This window comes from Oncorhynchus clarkii, chromosome 30, assembly GCF_045791955.1.
Source record: "Oncorhynchus clarkii lewisi isolate Uvic-CL-2024 chromosome 30, UVic_Ocla_1.0, whole genome shotgun sequence".
Taxonomy (NCBI): domain Eukaryota; kingdom Metazoa; phylum Chordata; class Actinopteri; order Salmoniformes; family Salmonidae; genus Oncorhynchus; species Oncorhynchus clarkii.
The window spans coordinates 19,703,694-19,724,042 of NC_092176.1; the positions used below are offsets into that span (position 1 = coordinate 19,703,694).

At 47.0% G+C, this 20,349-nt stretch overlaps 1 protein-coding gene across 2 annotated transcripts in view; it reads right to left on the reverse strand.

Moving 5' to 3' along the window:
- The window catches only part of LOC139389321 (probable E3 ubiquitin-protein ligase HECTD4), a 70,288-nt gene that overhangs the window by 18,631 nt on the left and 31,308 nt on the right, over window positions 1–20,349 (reverse strand). The window contains exons 5-42 of one of the 2 annotated variants that reach the window (XM_071135985.1): window positions 18,473–18,581; window positions 16,455–16,593; window positions 16,172–16,342; window positions 15,880–16,072; window positions 15,502–15,663; window positions 15,274–15,387; window positions 15,028–15,168; window positions 14,635–14,867; window positions 14,392–14,534; window positions 14,196–14,266; window positions 13,960–14,065; window positions 13,606–13,726; window positions 13,343–13,471; window positions 12,856–12,980; window positions 11,533–11,686; window positions 11,248–11,345; window positions 10,897–11,101; window positions 10,547–10,771; window positions 10,246–10,409; window positions 9,824–10,069; window positions 9,513–9,705; window positions 9,327–9,431; window positions 9,151–9,239; window positions 8,871–9,037; window positions 8,139–8,274; window positions 7,869–8,013; window positions 7,585–7,751; window positions 7,330–7,476; window positions 6,980–7,164; window positions 6,754–6,798; window positions 6,362–6,515; window positions 5,945–6,225; window positions 5,672–5,861; window positions 5,501–5,582; window positions 5,168–5,370; window positions 2,427–2,562; window positions 2,091–2,273; window positions 1,725–1,889 (exon numbers count right to left, since the gene is read on the reverse strand). In XM_071135985.1, coding sequence (XP_070992086.1) covers window positions 1,725–1,889; window positions 2,091–2,273; window positions 2,427–2,562; window positions 5,168–5,370; window positions 5,501–5,582; window positions 5,672–5,861; window positions 5,945–6,225; window positions 6,362–6,515; window positions 6,754–6,798; window positions 6,980–7,164; window positions 7,330–7,476; window positions 7,585–7,751; window positions 7,869–8,013; window positions 8,139–8,274; window positions 8,871–9,037; window positions 9,151–9,239; window positions 9,327–9,431; window positions 9,513–9,705; window positions 9,824–10,069; window positions 10,246–10,409; window positions 10,547–10,771; window positions 10,897–11,101; window positions 11,248–11,345; window positions 11,533–11,686; window positions 12,856–12,980; window positions 13,343–13,471; window positions 13,606–13,726; window positions 13,960–14,065; window positions 14,196–14,266; window positions 14,392–14,534; window positions 14,635–14,867; window positions 15,028–15,168; window positions 15,274–15,387; window positions 15,502–15,663; window positions 15,880–16,072; window positions 16,172–16,342; window positions 16,455–16,593; window positions 18,473–18,581 — 5,822 coding nt within the window. The remainder of the gene's footprint in view (window positions 1–1,724; window positions 1,890–2,090; window positions 2,274–2,426; window positions 2,563–5,167; window positions 5,371–5,500; window positions 5,583–5,671; window positions 5,862–5,944; window positions 6,226–6,361; window positions 6,516–6,753; window positions 6,799–6,979; window positions 7,165–7,329; window positions 7,477–7,584; window positions 7,752–7,868; window positions 8,014–8,138; window positions 8,275–8,870; window positions 9,038–9,150; window positions 9,240–9,326; window positions 9,432–9,512; window positions 9,706–9,823; window positions 10,070–10,245; window positions 10,410–10,546; window positions 10,772–10,896; window positions 11,102–11,247; window positions 11,346–11,532; window positions 11,687–12,855; window positions 12,981–13,342; window positions 13,472–13,605; window positions 13,727–13,959; window positions 14,066–14,195; window positions 14,267–14,391; window positions 14,535–14,634; window positions 14,868–15,027; window positions 15,169–15,273; window positions 15,388–15,501; window positions 15,664–15,879; window positions 16,073–16,171; window positions 16,343–16,454; window positions 16,594–18,472; window positions 18,582–20,349) is intronic. The other variant, XM_071135987.1, reaches the window with a different exon arrangement.

Here is a 20,349-nt window from a genome sequence, read left to right on the forward strand (position 1 = left end):
TCAGTTAAACGTGTTAGTTACACGTGTTAGTTACACGTGTTAGTTAAACGTGTTAGTTACATGTGTTAGTTGTATGTGTTAGTTGTATAGGTTAGTTACATGTGTTAGTTACATAGGTTAGTTACATGTGTTAGTTGTATAGGTTAGTTACACGTGTTAGTAGTATGTGTTAGTTACATGTGTTAGTTGTATGTGTTAGTTAAACGTGTTAGTTACATGTGTTAGTTGTATGTGTTAGTTACATGTGTTAGTTGTATAGGTTAGTTACACGTGTTAGTAGTATGTGTTAGTTACATGTGTTAGTTGTATGTGTTAGTTACACGTGTTAGTTAAACGTGTTAGTTACACGTGTTAGTTAAACGTGTTAGTTACACGTGTTAGTTGTATGTGTTAGTTGTATAGGTTAGTTACACGTGTTAGTTACACGTGTTAGTTACACGTGTTAGTTACACGTGTTAGTTAAACGTGTTAGTTAAACGTGTTAGTTACACGTGTTAGTTAAACGTGTCAGTTACACGTGTTAGTTACACGTGTTAGTTACACGTGTTAGTTAAACGTGTCAGTTACACGTGTTAGTTGTATGTGTTAGTTGTATAGGTTAGTTACACGTGTTAGTTAAACGTGTTAGTTACATGTGTTAGTTACACGTGTTAGTTACACGTCTTAATTACACGTGTTAGTTACACGTGTTAGTTAAACGTGTTAGTTGTATGTGTTAGTTACATGTGTTAGTTGTATAGGTTAGTTACATGTGTTAGTTACATGTGTTAGTTGTATAGGTTAGTTACACGTGTTAGTTACACGTGTTAGTTACACGTGTCAGTTACACGTGTCAGTTACACGTGTTATTTAAACGTGTCAGTTACACGTGTCAGTTACACTTGTCAGTTACACGTGTTAGTTGTATGTGTTAGTTGTATAGGTTAGTTACACGTGTTAGTTACACGTGTTAGTTACACGTGTCAGTTACACGTGTCAGTTACACGTGTTATTTAAACGTGTCAGTTACACGTGTTAGTTAAACGTGTTAGTTACACGTGTTAGTTGTATGTGTTAGTTGTATAGGTTAGTTACACGTGTTAGTTACACGTGTTAGTTACACGTGTTAGTTACACGTGTTAGTTACACGTGTTAGTTACACGTCTTAATTACACGTGTTAGTTACACGTGTTAGTTAAACGTGTTAGTTGTATGTGTTAGTTACATGTGTTAGTTGTATAGGTTAGTTACATGTGTTAGTTACATGTGTTAGTTGTATAGGTTAGTTACACGTGTTAGTTACACGTGTTAGTTACACGTGTCAGTTACACGTGTCAGTTACACGTGTTATTTAAACGTGTCAGTTACACGTGTCAGTTGCACGTGTTAGTTGCACGTGTTAGTTACATGTGTTAGTTACATGTGTTAGTTACATGTGTTAGTTGTATGTACATGTGTTATTTACACGTGTTAGTTGTATATGTTAGTTGCATGTGTTAGTTGTATGTGTTAGTTGCATGTGTTAGTTGTATATGTTAGTTGCATGTGTTAGTCATATATGTTAGTTACATGTGTTAGTTGTATGTGTTAGTTACATGTGTTAGTTGTATAGGTTAGTTACACGAGTTAGTTGTATGTGTTAGTTGTATGTGTTAGTTACATGTGTTAGTTACAAGTGTTAGTTGTATGTGTTAGCTGTATGTGTTAGTTGCATGTGTGACTTCTCTAACCCTCCCTGTCCTTACCTCAGAGCGGGGAGTGCAGAGGCGGGAGATGGGCACCGTCAGGATGTCGGAGGCCTTGCAGGCCTTCCTGTACTCGCAGGAAGGGAACTTTACTGTGGCGAGGCCTTCCTGCTCATTGATGGACATGACCAGGCCCACACTGTCCAGCACTCCTTTACCCACCACCTGAGGAAGCAGAGGGACCATGAAGAGAAACATTCACTGATAGACTATTCACTACTATAGATCTTTCTGCCCACAGCATTATTGGCCTGGTATAGTGTTGTTGGCATGTGAATGTTGGCATGTGAATTTCAGAGACAGGTACAATTTGTATTGCTAAGTCTTTTAATGGATCTATCAACTTCTGCTCATCTCCTAACCTACCTGGACCTCTGAGCCGATCTTGATGGTCTCCTTGAAGCCTCCGAGGGCGCAGAGTGCCGCCACAGCCTGCCTGCCGATGGCCTGGAGTTTGGCCAGCTTCCTGCTGCTGCTGCTACCGTTCTCCAGGATGCTCTCAGCATACTTCCCCAGCTGTGGGATGAACATCAGTGCTCTGGACAGCACCTGGCACAGTCATCAGCAGCGTTAAATCCATGTGTTATCACTATGACCTTCATATACAGTATATTCTTAGAATTACATGGATCTAGCATTGCAAGTAGATCTTCAAATGGCTGCAGCTGCCTCCAAAACCTATGCATTCTGATGGTGCTTTACCTTCTCTGCAGTGCTGGTCCAGATCTGGGCGGTGTTGGACTCGGGAGCTGTGAGAAGGCTGTGCAGCAGGGCAATAACCTCAGCAGCCATACTGTTGGCCACATGGCCACTGATGAAGGGCCTGATTGGGTCGGACCTGAACAGTGGAGGGAGAGAAGAGACCGCTCAGAACCACTATCCCCGGTGTTATTTTATTTTATTTTTTACCTTGACACATTTTGGGGACTAAACTATTTTTCATTATTAAAAGGTTTCTTTTTTATAAAAAATACTTTTGACATTTTTGGGGTGGTTATTTCATTCCTAGGCTTTTTTCCCTTCTCTTAAATTTGTTTTTATATCATAGGCATGCAATACCATTGACAGCTGTTACAAATACGCATCCCACAATAGGGGAGTGGGAGCTAAAGGTTCATTGTCCCCAAGAACACCATTTTCAGCCCACTACCTCAGTGCGGTGGACACACAGAAGCGTACAAACAAGCAATTAACTTTACGAACTACAAAGAACATAAACATGAATTACATACAAAAAATACCACAATAAATACAACTAAACAAACAAAAGAACCAACAACTACAATTATCATACGACTGGCGATCCAGGAGCACCTTTCCTTTGTCTATGAAATCAAATCAGGCCCATCCCTCGACGACCTCACACTTTCTTTTGCAATCAAGCCTTCTAGTGTATAATAGTGTTCGACAGTTCTTTTAAAGAATCCAATACTAACATATTTGTTTTCTGAGTTTTAAAAATGAAAAACTGAGCCAAGAGATTGTATATCGTGCTGCATCTGTCCCTTAAGTCACCCAATAGAACTGTTTGTGGAGAGACTTTTGCCCAAAAGTTAGCAACTATGGGTCATTGTCAGAAGATGTGTAACAAAATCCTCTACTTCCACACCACAAAAAAGGCACAAATAAGAATCTTCAATACCCCATATTTGTAACTTTTGAAGACCAAACAAACACGCAACAAAAACAGAGGGTTGAAACCCAACCAAAAGAGCGAGGAGTACTTTGAATAAAAAACACACACACAATGATTAACACACAGGGCGAGACCTGTAATCATCTGCGCAATCCACAATTAACAATAATGGACAGCACCATGGTGAACAAAGGGCACATATATACAAATACAATCAGTGGGAATAGGGGCCAGGTGTGCGCAATGAAAGTTCCAGAGGGATCCGTGACAGTAACATAGTAGAGGGATCCGTGACAGTAACATAGTAGAGGGATCCATGACAGTAACATAGTAGAGGGATCCATGACAGTAACATAGTAGAGGGATCCGTGACAGTAACATAGTAGAGGGATCCATGACAGTAACATAGTAGAGGGATCCATGACAGTAACATAGTAGAGGGATCCATGACAGTAACATAGTAGAGGGATCCGTGACAGTAACATAGTAGAGGGATCCATGACAGTAACATAGTAGAGGGATCCGTGACAGTAACATAGTAGAGGGATCCGTGACAGTAACAAAAATGTGTACAATATCTTCAATTGAAACATTCAGATAGTGGAGTCTAATGATGTTTTATAAATCAAACCAAAAACCTGCTTCTAAGGGATGGGAGTATCAAAATGATATATTTTTACACATTTTCTCTCGTTAAACATCTGAGATTTAATATGCCTACAAACAGTTTCTATTTTCTTTCCCTTAACTTTTTCTTCCATTCCGTTGGAATTTTTTAGTTTATTTTTCATCTTTATTTAACCAGGAAGGTTAGTTGAGAACAAGAGAACTGGAAGGAAAGATGGCCAAAGGAAGTGTTGGCTTTGGGGATGACCAGTGAAATATACCTGCTGGAGCGTGTGCTACGGGTGGGTGTTGCTATGGTGACCAGTGAGCTGAGATAAGGTGGGGCTTTACCTAGCAAAGACTTATAGATGACCTGGAGCCAGTGGGTTTGGCGACGAATATCTAGTGAGGGCCAGCCAACGAGAGCATACAGGTCGCAGTGGTGGGTAGTATATGGGGCTTAGGTGACAAAACGGATGGTTTTTGTAAATTACATCGCCGAAGTCAAGGATCATATTCTTTTGCTGCCAGTAACTGATTTGACTTATGATTTGTACCTCCACTGAGTATACAAAACATTAGGAAAACCTTCCTAATATTGAGGTGCACCATTCTAAGTGCTAAACATTTTGCTAGAATACGGGTGTCACAGCACAATAAAGCGAGATGTCTCCAGTTGAGGAGTACATGGCTTTTATATTGGCCATTTGCCTCATGCTCCAATAGTAATGTAATCAGGCCCTCTCTTTGGGTTGTTGATAGTTCTCCCTGTTCAAATAAAAAAGCATGCAAGCAAAGGTTCTTTGATTTCTGTAAAAAAAATAATAATAATTTGCCCATTCAGAAAGAGTTCATTGCCATTAGTAGTTAATCATCAGCTGTCAACCTCTCATAACATAAGTACAAACATTATCCTAAGTGGATATTATCATAGTCTTCAGTGAAGATGACATTACAATCAAGTTCTGATAACAGGGTTGGATGCTCCTCGAAATAAAAAAATGAAATAATGTACTTGCACCTGTAATATCTAGTGGGGTAATAATAAATTAAGCCCAGAGAGGAATGCAGTTATGTGACAGTTTTCTTATGTTCTACTAGTATTACTAGTGGAACAGTGTTATGATAGTTTCTAATCCACTAGTATTACTGTTATGAAAAATGCATAATCTAACGTTTGCACAGCTCGAGGCAGACTGACCTGGCCAGTTCAGAGTTCCTGTCCCGACACACAGCGGTCTGAGCGGTCTTCTTCTTGTCCCCCGTGGTGACTCCTCCAGCAGCCTCCTGTGCCAGAGCCTCCACAGGCGGGCCCACGCTCACTATCAGCCCAGACTGGGCCCACTTATTGGCCTTCCTCAGGGCGGCTGCAGCCTCCTCTGTGATTACCTCACAGCTACCACTCTGGTGGGGAGAAGGAGCAGATCAGCCAGGAATAATGGTATGATTAATGAACACGCCTTCACAAGTAAAAATGTTTCTTTCACTTAGTGACAGCCAAATGACATATGAAGCCACATTAAACAGGCCTGACCTTGGTCATGTCTCTGTCCATCTTCACCACTTTCTCCATGTTTGCTCCAGTTCCAAGGCGGAATGGCCGGCCCTCTGAACTGCTGCAGGCCACCAGAAAGAAGGTGTCAGAGAAACTTTATGGATGGTTTGGCACACAAAAGGTGTCAGGAGGTATTATGATGAGTCTTACCTGAGCAGTGGCTGGAGCACCTCATGAGAGGACTGGTCCTCCCTCTTGTGGATAAAGATGGACAGTTTGCCATCCACAGCCTCGCTCTCCTCCCCCGCATCCTTATCAGACTTCAGGGTTCCTTTGGGGCTGGAGCGGCTCAGGCTGGTGTCTGGCTCTGAAGAGCTGGGGGACAGCAGGGTCTGGCAGCCTGGTGAGGGACATGGTGTTAGAAAGATCACTAACTGAGACCAGAGATCTCCTGACCAACATGTCGAGACCAAAGGCTCCTACCTGGTACTACGTAGTCAGCCAGCTTGGCCAGCAGCAGGGCAGCAATGCGCGAGGCGGGGTCGGCGGCATCCTGCTGCTCAGCATCCAGGGTGTTGATGGAGTAGCTCCAGGCGGGCAGCGCCACGTTGCCACAGTCCTCCACACTCATCAGGGGCAGGGCAGCACGGCACAGCTGCAGGATGATCAGCACCAGCTTGGGAGACGGCCGCTGGTCCAGCAGCAGGGACAGGAGCTTGGACACACAGGCTGGCTGGCTCAGGATGGCCTTCCCTATGTGGCTCCTGGAGAAGCACCAGACAGTCAGGAATAATTAGAAGACGAAAACCTAACAGTAATTTCTAAAACACAGAACACAAAATAACATTGAGCCCTCATGTTGATAGGAGTTTGTTTAAGGTGTTGTCTTGTTGTGTTTACCTGGACAGGTCGTTGAGCAGGCTGAGGACATCTTGCAGGGCGTCGTTCCCTGCTGCCTGGTTCCCACAGCACTCGGTGGCTCTGGCCAGGTGGTTGGTCAGCAGGCTGGATACCTGCCGGGCCAGACCCGAGTGCACCGCATCTGTTGAACCACCTTTAGAAAGGGGTAGAGGGATTTCTGTAGTAGCTAGAATCACCACACTGACTATTATTGTAAATAAACACTGATGTGAGGTTGCATCTTAAAGTCTGATCATCTGTATTCAAAGGTCCTCAAAGATGAAGTCATACATATGTTTCTGAACATAAGCTATTTTAAATCCACCCATCTTCCCTCTGGTTTCTGAATTAGTGGCATAATTCAACTTTTGTCAAGCTTGCCTAACTTTTACCTCCAAATATTCTTCTGCATCTTGTCCTCACTTTGATAGTAGACCCTGAAGACATTGAGACCGTCTTTCAAACCTTCCTCTTCAGCTAAAGGCACGGTGCAATATCAATATATTGGAAACTGAAATGTTCTTACATGCTCTGCTTGAGTGCTGAAGTTCTCTTCATTTCTTGGAGTGAGCTACCTGCTTCACAAGTCCCCCACCCTCAAAAAACTATATTGCATACCTTCCACCTTCTCCCACTCAATGCAGCGGTTGGCCAGCACCTGGAAAGCAGCCCAGGCCATGGTGGCCACCTTCTGCTTCTTGGTTTGCTTCTCATTGGAGCTGCAGTCCCTCTGGCCACTCAGGCTGCACAGGCGGTCCATCAGATGTACCAGACCACTGCGCACCAGGCACTGCTCCTCACTCCTACAGGAACACAAGACCAGACGGGTTGGGGTTTGGAGGATGGCAATTATTGGAAGTCAGGCATTTTTGGGTGCCAGGAGAATGAGTTAAGTTGTTTGTTACAAAAGCAGTTACAAAACAGTTTTCCAAGAGTAGCATGAGAAAGATGGAGAATCATTTTCTTGCCTGGTATAGGGGATGGTGCAGAGCATGCCGATACTGTTAGCACAAGCGATGGGGTAGCGGGCACATAGTGACACTACAGACGTCATGGTCTCCCCAAAGGCCTCCTGCACCTGCTCCACCATTCCCCCACAAGTCAGCTCCTCGATCCTGCAGAGGACACACACAGATAGACATACATTTAGAAAACAACATTTTCTTTCAGAATGTTAATTGATGATAGGTTTGTGTGTGAGTGTGTCTGTGTCCATCCCTTACCTGGGCCCTCCCTGCAGCACCATGGTAACAGGGCCCACCAGATGAGTGACCCCGCCCACCCTGACTGCAGCGGTGAGCAGCTCCCTCATGTGAACCAAGGCCTGCTTCCTCGTGCTGCCCCGCCTCCACCGTGTCTGAGCCGCAGACAGGAAACTGCTGCTCGACACCTGGAGGAGGAAGAATTAGGGTAAAATATGAGTAGACTCATCTTCTCTAATCATTTGGCACCAAAAACAATTTCAGTGTGTATGTGCAGTGACTTTGTGGCGGAGGGCTGGACTTACAGACTGGTCGGGCGTGGTCCCAATGAAGGCAAAGAGCTGTCCCAGCAGCACACTGTACGTTGGCTTGTCCCGGCTGTCCTCCATGGCTAGAGATTGCAGCAGTGTGAAGGAGCTACTGCGGTGACTGGTAGGGTGGTGTCGCCTCCTACAGTAGGGGAGGACAACAAAGTGGAGGGGTGAGTACACTCTCCATTCATCGTCAACTTAGTGTAGTTACACTTGTAATCCACTTTCTTGGTGTCATCAAAAACAGTTCAGTGTACAGAAAACCTTTGGCTGCTGTGTGTGAACTCCAGGTCCTGGTTGGCGATCATTTCCAGGTCGGAGGGTGCAGACATGCTGCGCAGGAAGACTGGCTGCTTCACCCCGGGGACCACCGTCTTAGTGTCTGACACAGACTTACAGGCTGCAACAACAAAAAGCCAGTATTGGTTACCTCTATTTCATCATACTACATGCAGGCAGTCAAAGTAAATCAGGGAGGGCTATAGAGGAGCAGGTGTAGGCTAGGGAAGTGTAGTAGGTTGGGGAGGTGCAGTAGCTGGGGAGGTGCAGGTTGGGGAAGTGTAGTAGGTTGGGGAGGTGCAGTAGCTGGGGAGGTGCAGGTTGGGGAAGTGTAGTAGGTTGGGGAGGTGCAGTAGCTGGGGAGGTGCAGTAGCTGGGGAGGTGCAGGTTGGGGAGGTGCAGTAGGTTGGGGAGGTGTGGTAGGTTGGGGAGGTGCAGTAGGCTGGGGAGGTGTGGTAGGTTGGGGAGGTGCGGGAGGTTGGGGAGGTGCAGTAGGTTGGAGAGGTGCAGTAGGCTGGGGAGGTGCAGTAGGTTTGGGAGGTGCAGTAGGCTGGGGAGGTGCAGTAGGCTGGGGAGGTGCAGTAGGCTGGGGAGGTGCAGTAGGTTGGGGAGGTGCAGTAGGTTGGGGAGGTGCAGTAGGTTGGGGAGGTGCAGTAGGTTGTGGAGGTGCAGTAGGCTGGGGAAGTGTAATGTAGGAAGGTGTAAGCTTAGTTGTACCTGGCGTGCCAGCAGGCGTGGTGCTCAGGCTCCTGCAGTGAGGAGCGATGGTGACGTGGAGCAGCAGCTCTGTGCGGTTCATCAGGCTCTTCACCAGGGCTTTGGTTTTGGCCAGCGGCACACCACTCTTCAGGTGGACAGAGTTCACCTCCTGGAAGAACTTCTCCCTGTGGACAAATTCAGATGATCACAAACCAGAAGACAACATGGAGTCTTCGAAAGCAGTGTAGATGTTACCTCATCAGTCAACATCTGTATTGTCACGTCGCTCTTCTCTTACCTCAGTGTGAGGACAACGCTTTCCAAATCACTGCAGTCCAGTGGGACCTCTTTTAGTGAACACAGCAATTCTAGTTCCTTCATTTTGTTCTGGGGAAACAAAAACAAATTATGTGAGTTGAACAGTGAACAATTTTAAGAGAATCTGTGGAGAATTAGAGGTAGAGGGATGTGTACCTCAAAGAAGTGGTAGTCATGGAAGAATGGAGCATTGTTCTCCAGCTTTCCCTGCTGAGCTTCCTCCACCTCGTTCTGCCACTTCTGTTCCAGCTCTGCTACACTCTGTGGGGGGGGCAACAGACAAAGTTATACACACATACACACACTTGGAGAGGGAAAAGCTGAATTGTGCCACTTGTGTACCTGCAGCTGGCGCTCCATGGCGTTGATCTTCTTGAAAGTCTCGGCCATGATCTTACAGAGCAGGTCGTACTCCTCAGCGTGCTCCTCGCGGTACTGGAAGTTGACGAGTGACTGGAGAGCATCCACCAGCGTCAGGTGCTTTATCACACACGACACTATGACCTCCTCCATAACGTCTGGCCTGATCACCTCCCTGACACGGGAAAGTCAGAGAGAAAGGGGGAGAAAAGGATAGACAGTAATGACTGGTTAAAATATAATTAGGATGGCAGTTGTGCAAGCCTGCCGTAGATATCGTCATCCCTTCTCACTTGATGCTGGGACGGAACTGTGGTCGCCCCCTGCCGGACACCTCTCGTAGCCGGCCCATGATTCCTGGAGGCAGGCGGATACGGGGCAGGTCAAAGTAGGCCCCAGGCATGAGGCCCGGGGGAGGGATGAGGACATCAGAGGGGTAGGTGAACTCCTGGTCCTCCTCGATGGTGAGGGGTAAGGGTGAGGGGCTGGGGGTGAGGGCTGGAGAGAGGGCACCATTTGCCTCCACCTGCCATTGGCACCTGAAGGAAACACAAAGCAGAAACACAAAGCAGCCTCTGCTGTGTCACACATGTTATTTTACAAATGTATTCTTATACATTGGTTATAGCTGTGTACGACTGTGCTTCTATATTGCAGTGCATTTGTGCTATCTATAGGGTGTGCTCTGTATCATTCTCCATTTATGCTGTGTCACCTTTGGAGCAGCTTGGAGCAGAGCAGGTCATGGCAGGCGTCCTCCTCTCGGGTCACTTCAGGTCCATTGTATAGGATGCGGAGCATGGAGCAGGCTAGTACAGACAGACCCAACGCCAGGTCTGCCAGGAAGGGGAGACCCCCAGAGACATCCTCCGATGACTCCTGGAGTGGGAAAACAAGAGACAGTTCAATGTAACACTGTAACAACGTCTGGGTGTGTATGTCCAACATGGCAGCAACATGCCAGAACTCATGCGGTATTTTACTCCACAGCTCCACAACTCCACAGCTGTGTGTACCTGGGCTCGGACAGTGCAGGAGAACCCCCACATGGCTTTGTCTGGGGTGTTGTGCTCGCGCCCACTCCTCATCTCAAAGGAGAACGTCACTGTGTCCCCCTCCACCTTGACCAGGTCTTTGGGCCAACCTGTCCCTAGGACACTGCGACTGCCATAGCCCAGAGTGTTGCCTCCATACTCAGTCACCTTGCGACTGTTAGTGTTGGGCCCGGCATACATCACCAACTGGAACATCAGAGAGAAAAGATCAAGTAAATACTCTTCCTCATAGAGCTTTGCAATACTAGACATGTTATGCCATAGCTTTACCAGGGAAATATGTGGGGTGTAGAGGTGCAGGGATTGGTCACCTTGTCGTAGTCGTACTGTGAGGAGCAGCGGGAGTCGAAGCGCAGGTAGAGGCAGCGTGCCCCTGGAATGTGTACCGTCTCTTTGAACTTATAGTTGTCTCGCACCGGGTGGACCGTCTCCACCGTCTTCCCAGCAGCCCACGGGGCAGGGATCTTCAGGCCTGTTAGGAAGCCTGGCTCCTCCCGCTCATCTAGGATTCTAAAGCTGGAGAAGAACAGACCGTCATCGGCAGAGGAAGTCGTCAGGGACAGAGGAACAGTCGTCAGGGACAGATACACAAACACACTTGGAAAACCAGGCTTATGGTCCTGATAAACCTGGCCTACACAGAGGACCGTGTGTGCACTTACTTGTCATCAGCAGCAGGCATCTTTTGGCCCAGCGGCCCTCCTACCAATGGAGTGCTGTCAGTGAAGAGAGGAGACTGGGTCTTGAGCAGCAGAGCAGTCTGGGAAATGACCAGGGGAAACGCATATAAATATATACTCATTCTCCTTCCAAATTATCATCAACCTTCATTTAACAATCACCATATGTCTACACATATTCCACCACAGAAACTAGAGATGACGGCCACAAGTTCTAAACCAGAGAAGAATATCTGCATTGAGGTGAGACTGTTTGAGTGCCCCAACCTGGCTGGTGTAGAGGACTAGCTGCACCAGTTGGGGCATGAGGGCGTCGGCGAGCGCAAGTGTCTGCAGGTTGGGGTGCATCAGAGAGGTGAGCAGAACCGGCAGCAGGTGCCCCAGCATTGTAGCCTTGGTAATCTGCTCCAAGCCCTTCAGCCTGCGGCCCAGGAGGAGAGGAAGAGGGGAGAGGGGGAGGAGGGGAGAGGAAGAGTAGGGACAAGGAGGAGAGAGGAAGAGGAGGAAAGAGAATGAGAGAGAAATGTTAGATGAGAGGTATGTAGAAGAAGAGGCAGACAGAAAGGGAACATGCAGATACACAGGCAACAGGTTGAGGGCTAGGGGTAAGCAGACAACAGGTAAAATGACAGGTACACAGGCAACAGGTTGAGGGCTAGGGGTAAGCAGACAACAGGTAAAATGACGGGTAGACAGGCAACAGGTTGAGGGCTAGGGGTAAGCAGACAACAGGTAAAATGACAGGTACACAGGCAACAGGTTGAGGGCTAGGGGTAAGCAGACAACAGGTAAAATGACAGGTACACAGGCAACAGGTTGAGGGCTAGGGGTAAGCAGACAACAGGTAAAATGACGGGTAGACAGGCAACAGGTTGAGGGCTTAGGGGTAAGCAGACAACAGGTAAAATGACAGGTAGACAGGCAACAGGTTGAGGGCTTAGGGGTAAGCAGACAACAGGTAAAATGACAGGTAGACAGGCAACAGGTTGAGGGCTAGGGGTAAGCAGACAACAGGTAAAATGACGGGTAGACAGGCAACAGGTTGAGGGCTTAGGGGTAAGCAGACAACAGGTAAAATGACAGGTAGACAGGCAACAGGTTGAGGGCTTAGGGGTAAGCAGACAACAGGTAAAATGACAGGTACACAGGCAACAGGTTGAGGGCTAGGGGTAAGCAGACAACAGGTAAAATGACAGGTACACAGGAAACAGGTTGAGGGCTAGAGGTAAGCAGACAACAGGTAAAATGACGGGTAGACAGGCAACAGGTTGAGGGCTTAGGGGTAAGCAGACAACAGGTAAAATGACAGGTACACAGGCAACAGGTTGAGGGCTAGGGGTAAGCAGACAACAGGTAAAATGACAGGTAGACAGGCAACAGGTTGAGGGCTTAGGGGTAAGCAGACAACAGGTAAAATGACAGGTAGACAGGCAACAGGTTGAGGGCTTAGGGGTAAGCAGACAACAGGTAAAATGACGGGTAGACAGGCAACAGGTTGAGGGCTTAGGGGTAAGCAGACAACAGGTAAAATGACAGGTAGACAGGCAACAGGTAGACAGGTAAAGCAGAGAGGGGAGTGGTGATGGTCACCTGGTCTCTCGGTCGGTGATGTCACTGTTGATGAGGGCAGTGGTCACCTGCTGCAGGCTCTCCAGCACCTCGTCACACCCCACCAGGATCTTGGTGGCCAGCGACAGGATACTGGTCTGCAGCTCCTGGAAACAACACACAGAAAAGGCAATGCTTCCGTAACAGTGCCTACTTGCTTACAACAGGAAAAACAACTACATGAATTCCCAAAAAATGTACAGTCGCAGCTATACTATGTGCCTGTGGGTAAGAAAACAAACACCTATAGATAAAAGCACTAAGAAAAAAGGGCTTACTGTTGAATATGCTAAATGGGGTGGCTATGCTGTGTCATGATTGAACATTTCCTTGCTCCATTGCTGCAGCAATTGAGGCCGCTCAGAGAGAGAGAGAGAGGGAGAGCGAGAGAGAGGAAGAGAAGAGAGGGGCGGACATATGGACTCCACATGGACAGACAGCAGTAGGGGTATTTAAAGGGGGTGTTTACCTGTACCTTCATTGTTTCCCCTTGTAGGGAGTTGTCACTGTCGTCGTTGTCGTCGGGGCGGATCAGAACAGTGTTGCTAAGCAGGTGGTTCTGAATGGCCATGAGGTAGCGCAGGCTTGATGAGGCCACCTGGTAGAAGGGGAGGAGGGAAGTCAGTATGCAAGAGGTAACACACAATCTACTGCTGATTAGACAACAGACGGTCTGACCAGACAAAGCCCAGTTGATCCTCGGTGTAGTTGAGCAGTGACAGAGACACATACTGGCACAGTGGAGAGAAGCTTCTGGAAGTCATCCCTGGTGACAGTCTGACATTTGGTGATAAGACGGCAGGATTCACGGACAACGGTCTTCAGGATGCTGTGCAGGAGTTCATCACTGAGTCTGATGGGGAAACACAGGAGAGACATGCTCAGACTGATTCAGCTGAACAACCCTCTAATACAGAGACAGTGTCATATTGCATTATTATTAATGGGATAGAACATTTTATGGCATCAGGTTACTCAGTGAAACCCTTTAGCTCTGGTTAGGGGAGGAATTGAGAGTTATTTTTCAAGCAGGAATGCATGAAATTGCAAAGTGTTGAGCAAATCTCTGCAATAGCTGTGCTCTACCTGTAGTGGTCATCTTCATCACTCCCAAATCGATTTTTCTGCAGCTGGTCAGCCAGGTTGGTGAGGATGACATCACGGAGCTGGGACAGACCACTGTTCCTCTCCCCTAAAGATCACACAGATACACACAGACCAAATTCAGCGATTCCATTGTACCAGATACAAGCCCTATACGAAGATGATTAGAATGTGTTAAGAGTGTGCATAAAACCCAATGAGTAGGTTGCAACTATCACCTTCTGTCAGGACCAGCTTCAGCAGGTTGTTGAGTTCAGACTCCCCCTGATACAAGGTATTCAAACCCGAGCTACAGAGAGGGAAAGATAACCGAGACAGTAGATGCCAATCAAGGGACCAATAGTTGTCTCAAAGTCCAGGTCTTTATGTGTGTCCTGTGTTTATGGTTATGGATTTGTGCTGTACTGTGTTTACCTGATAGCCAGGCACACTTCTGCCTGGATCTCTGGTCCGATCTGATCCACCGGTGCCATGAGCAGCTGCCACAGGAGCAGACCTGAACGGCGCACGCTCTCCCTGTTCTGCTCCGACTGAGGGTTGAAGAACCTGAACACCACCTGAACGGCAAACACCAATGTGTAAATATGAGTGATTTAGACGTCAGTTGGACTCCAGGTAGCATCACAGCAGCAGGCTGGATCTCCAGCTCCACCGTACCTGGAATACCACCAGGATGCAGCGGATGATGCAGCTGTCCCCATTGACCATGGCTTTCTCCATGATGTCACAGATGCTGCTGAAGTGGCGAGCATCAATGGGGTGCTGCTTGCCCAGGAGGGTGCCCAGGGGCAGGCTGCTGCTGGCTGCCAGCAGGTTGAGCTGGTGGATGCACATAGCGCCCACATGGTGAAGCAGCTGGTTGATCACCTCACCGGTGGCCACGGTCTCCTCTGCAGCAGGGAGAGAGAGGAAGGGAGGGTAGTAACTATTAACTGCCTGATCTCACGTGAATGAAGAAGCTGGTTCAGACACTATTTAGCCTATGATTCTGCAGCACATCACTTGAGGTCAGCGTCGATTGACAAACAGGATTAGGGCTGTTTTGGTTACCTTTGGGTTCTTTGATGACATTGCTGACGCCAAGCCTATGGCACATGTGATGGAAGGCCTGGTTGCCAGGGTTACACCACTGGTCCATGTAGTCACTGGAGCAGGTCCAGATCAAGTTGTTGAGGGCGTCATAGCAGGCTCCTACAGCACATAGGAAAGGGTGCAGGGGTTACAACACAAATAAGTGCTGCACTTTATACATTTCAGCTCACACAGAAACAAACTAATTCCTGAACAGGAGCTTACCTAGCCCTGCCACCTGGGCACCCCTGCCCAGAGAACTGCCAGGGGCATCAATGAGGTCTGCCCGGCTGCTGTACTGACCATCAGCTAGGTTGAACACCAGACTGGAGGAGAGGACTGATCAGAGAAAGAGAGGAAAGCAGTCAACAAACATGCCACTGACAGCAGAAAGAAAAGAGACTGAAAAACACAACAGAGATTCCCAGTGAAGATGAACATGTCTGCTCTTACTTTTCAGGGAGGACAGACCGCTGGTGCCTCCAAACAGGGAGCGTGTGGTAGAACTGCCAGACACGCCGGGCGGAGAAGCCAGCATCACCAGAGAAGTCCCACACACATACATGGGCGTCTTCCTCAGAGTCTTCAGAGGGAGGCCACAGCTAGTGTTCACTGCTGTGGAAGAGGAGCAAAGACATGCGTCAACACACAACATAAATATACAGGACTAAGGGACGTGAAGTGTGAATTGCACAATGTGATGAGGATAATGGATTCAATCATAATTTTCACTGCCTGGTTATTTCACATTTAATTGAGTGTGAAACAATGTGTACAGTATATATATCTAAATAGTGTGAGTGTATTATGACTATTGAGTGTGAGTATTACCGGACTGCTCCTCCTTGACAGTGTTGGAGATGGCAGAGCCGGTGAGAGCGGCCAGCGTGGCGGAGTGGGAGGCGCGGAAGCGCGACATGCGGCTCAGCAGCAGCTCGTTTAGACACTTGGAAGACTCGCCCTCCTTCCGTGTCAGGATCACCCTCTCCTGCAGGACGTCTGCCACACACAACCTTGTCTCCGTCTGCACCGGGAGGAGGAGGAACAGAGGGGTGAGAGAGGGGAACGAGGGAAGAGCTTTGCTAAGCATTGTTGAGAGGCTAGATGAAGCATGCTCACTTACCGACAGCTGAAAGACATCCATGAAGATGGAGTGGCCTTTCTGGGTCTTCTCGTTAAGGCTGGCGGGAGACCACACCCAGTACAGGTAGGTTCCATCTGAGCACAGGTGCAGCGTGGTCACGCTGCTGCCCACAGGGAAGTGGTGGGCTGGCATTGACACGATCTGGCACGCCTGAGACGGGTAGAAAGAGCACAGTCAGTCTTTTAGTGGAGATACACTACTGTGTAATTTGGTCATCATAAGTGACGTCATGAAGCCTGTCACTAGATGCCAGCTGGCGTACCTGAAGGGTGAAGGGGTCGATGACGTGGCACAGCTGATGGGGCTTGAAATCAAAGGAGGCGGGGCGGTGGAGAAGGCGGCCGCTGCTAAACACCACCCAGCCCGCCTCAAACTCCTCATTCCGACAGTACACAAACCCCCTGCACAAACACAAAACCAGGCTCTCCATTTCCTTTGACATCTTGCTCAGAAAGTGAAATCAGAGGGGGATTTCCAGTAGGGCAGAAGAAGGGAACAGGAGGTATCCCTGTGGCAAGGGTATTTTATTGTGGCACTCTCACTTTTTGGGAGGGTAGATATTGCAGATAGATTGTGGCTTCCATCAATGTAATTGTCTGCATAATTTCCAATCCCCCCCCCATACATTTGTTTGTGTGTGTGTATATATACACATATACACACACATACAGTACCAGTCAAAAGTTTGGGCACACCTACTCATTCAAGGTTTTTTCTTTATTTGAACTATTGTCTACATTGTAGAATAATAGTGAAGACATAGTGAAGACATCAAAACTATGAAATAACACATAGTATTCATAGTAACACATAGCAACTACATGGAATCATGTAGTAACCAAAAAAAGTGTTGAACAAATACAAATATATTTTATATTTTCGAGATTCTTCAAAGTAGCCAGCCTTTGATGACAGTTATGCATTCTCTCAACCAGATTCATGAGATAGTCACCTGGAATGCATTTCAATTAACAGGTGTGCCTTGTTAAAAGTTAATTTGTGGAATTTCTCTCCTTCCTAGTGCATTTGAGCCAATCATTTGTGTTGTGACAAGATAGGGGTGGTATACAGAAGATTATTTTGGTAAACGACCAAGTCCATATTATGGAAAGGACAGCTCAAATAAGCAAAGAGAAACGACAGTCCATCATCACATGAAGGTCAGTCAATGTGGAAAATTTCAAGAACTTTTAAAGTTTCTTCAAGTGCAGTCGCAAAAACCATCAAGCGCTATAATGAAATTGGCTCTCATGACGACAGCCACAGGAAAGGAAGACCCAGAGTTAACTCTGTGCAGAGGATAAGTTTTAGATTTTTTGTTCTATCTGCCATGTCTTTGTGAGACGCAGAGTAGGTGAACGAATGATCTCCGCATGTATGATTCCCACCGTGAAGTATGGAGGAGGAGGTGTGATGGTGTGGGGGTGCTTTGCTGATGACACTGTCAGTGATTTATTTAGAATTCAAGGCACACTTAACCAACATGGCTACCACAGCATTCTGCAGCAATATGCCTTCCCATCTGTTTTGCACTTAGTTTGACTATCATTTGTTTCTCAACAAGACGATGACCCAAAACACACTTCCAGGCTGTGTAAGGGCAATTTGACCAAGAAGGATAGTGATGGAGTGCTGCATCAGATGACCTGGCCTCAATCATCCGACCTCAACCCAATTGAGATGGTTTGCGATGAGTTGGACGCAGAGTTAAGGAAAAGCAGCCAACAAGTGCTCAGCATATGTGGGGACTCCTTCAAGACTGTTGGAAAAGCATTCCAGGTAAAGCTGGTTGAGAGAATGCCAAGTGTGCAAAGCTGTCATCAAAGCAAAGTGTAGCTACTTTGAAGAATCTCAAATATAAATTATATTTTGATTTGTTTAACACTTCTTTGATTACTACATGATTCCATATGTGTTATTTCATAGTTTTGATTCACTATTATTCAACAATGTAGAACATTTTAAAAATAAAGAAAAACCCTTGAATGAGTAGGTGTGTCCAAACTTTTGACTGGTTGTGTGTGTGTGTGTGTGTGTGTGTGTGTGTGTGTGTGTGTGTGTGTGTGTGTATATATACACACATACACTAATGGACAACAACTCTTAGGCTTCTACTTCCAGCATATACATACATTTTCCTCTCACTCTCTCTCTGCATTATCACTCTCTCTGCATTATCTATCTATCTGCATTATCATTCCATCTACATTTTCTCTCTGCGTTATCGCTCCCTCTGCATTATCACTCCCTCTGCATATGAAAGCAGGGGTGCCATGTTACCTCAGTGTCCCGTGCAAACCGGAGCCCAGCTTGCTGATTCCTCTCCCAAAAGAGTTAGTGGTGTAGAGATAGAGCCCGTCTGTGGCCAGACAGCGCCCCAGGTCTGTGTCTGCAACAGCAGGGAGGGAGGAAGAGACGGAGTGAGAAATAGCAGAAGAGGGAGAAAAACGGAAGGAGGGGTAAAGAAACAGGGAAGGAGGGGAAAGAGGGAGGACAGTATAGAGAGCACGGGACAACAACAGTGAAAGGGGTGAGGCAACAAGACGATGTCCATCCGTTTGCTTTCTCACATCTTCCCGTGGAGCAGGCCGTAGGAGGGCAACAACCCAGCAGCAGGACCGCTACCTCCGCCTTTGTGCAAGGAGGAGCAGGAGGAGAACTGCCAGAGCCCTGCAAAATGACCTCCAGCAGGCCACAAATGTGCATGTGTCTGCTCAAACGGTCAGAAACAGACTCCATGAGGGTGGTATGAGGGCCCGACGTCCACAGGTGGGGGTTGTGCTTACAGCCCAACACCGTGCAGGACGTTTGGCATTTGTCAGAGAACACCAAGATTGGCAAATTCGCCACTGGCGCCCTGTGCTCTTCACAGATGAAAGCAGGTTCACACTGAGCACATGTGACAGACGTGACAGAGTCTGGAGACTCCGTGGAGAACGTTCTGCTGCCTGCAACATCCTCCAGCATGACCGGTTTGGCAGTGGGTCAGTCATGGTGTGGGGTGGCATTTCCTCCATGTGCTCGCCAGAGGTAGCCTGACTGCCATTAGGTACCGAGATGAGATCCTCAGACCCCTTGTGAGACCATATGCTGGTGCGGTTGGCCCTGGGTTCCTCCTAATGCAAGACAATGCTAGACCTCATGTGGCTGGAGTGTGTCAGCAGTTCCTGCAAGAGGAAGGCATTGATGCTATGGACTGGCCCGCATGTTCCCCAGACCTGAATCCAATTGAGCACATCTGGGACATAATGTCTCGTTCCATCCACCACAGACTGTCCAGGAGTTGGCGGATGCTTTAGTCCAGGTCTGGGAGGAGATCCCTCAGGAGACCATCCGCCACCTCATCAGGAGCATGCCCAGGCGTTGTAGGGAGGTCATACAGGCACGTGGAGGCCACACACACTACTGAGCCTCATTTTGACTTGTTTTAAGGACATTACATCAAAGTTGGATCAGCCTGTAGTGTGGTTTTCCACTTTCATTTTGAGTGTGACTCCAAATCCAGACCTCCATGGGTTGATAAATTTGATTTCCATTGATCATTTGTGTGTGATTTTGTTGTCAGCACATTCAACTATGTATAGAAAAAAGTATTTAATAAGAATATTTCATTCATTCAGATCTAGGATGTGTTATTTTAGTGTTCCCTTTATTTTTTTGAGCAGTGTATATGTCACAAATAAAAGCCTTGGGTGGCGAGTTGATACAATTCCAATTCTGGAAGGTTAAAACCATTCTCAGATTTAGGAAAATGTAAAACGTTCATTTTTATTCTAGGAGTTTCATTTACCGATATAAACACTTATGACCAAGAATGATTTTTTAAAGAATGTCTTCGGTGGGATAATTGGTATTATCCAAAATAAATCAAAAAACTTTGGGAGCCATGCCCTTCTAAAAAGGTGTATTCTACCTGTAAGATTTAAGGGAAAATTGTTCTATTTAAATAAATCTGTTGTTTTCATGTTGTTGAATAATTGGATAAAGTTATCTTCATATATTTGTTCATATATTTGTCCCTTAATAAGCATCTTAAGTACTGTATATGCCATTTAGCAGACACTTTTATCCAAAGTGACCTACAGTCATGCATGCAGACATTTTATGTACAGAAGGGTTAATTAAGTCCCACAGCCAGCCAGTTCTAATACATTCAC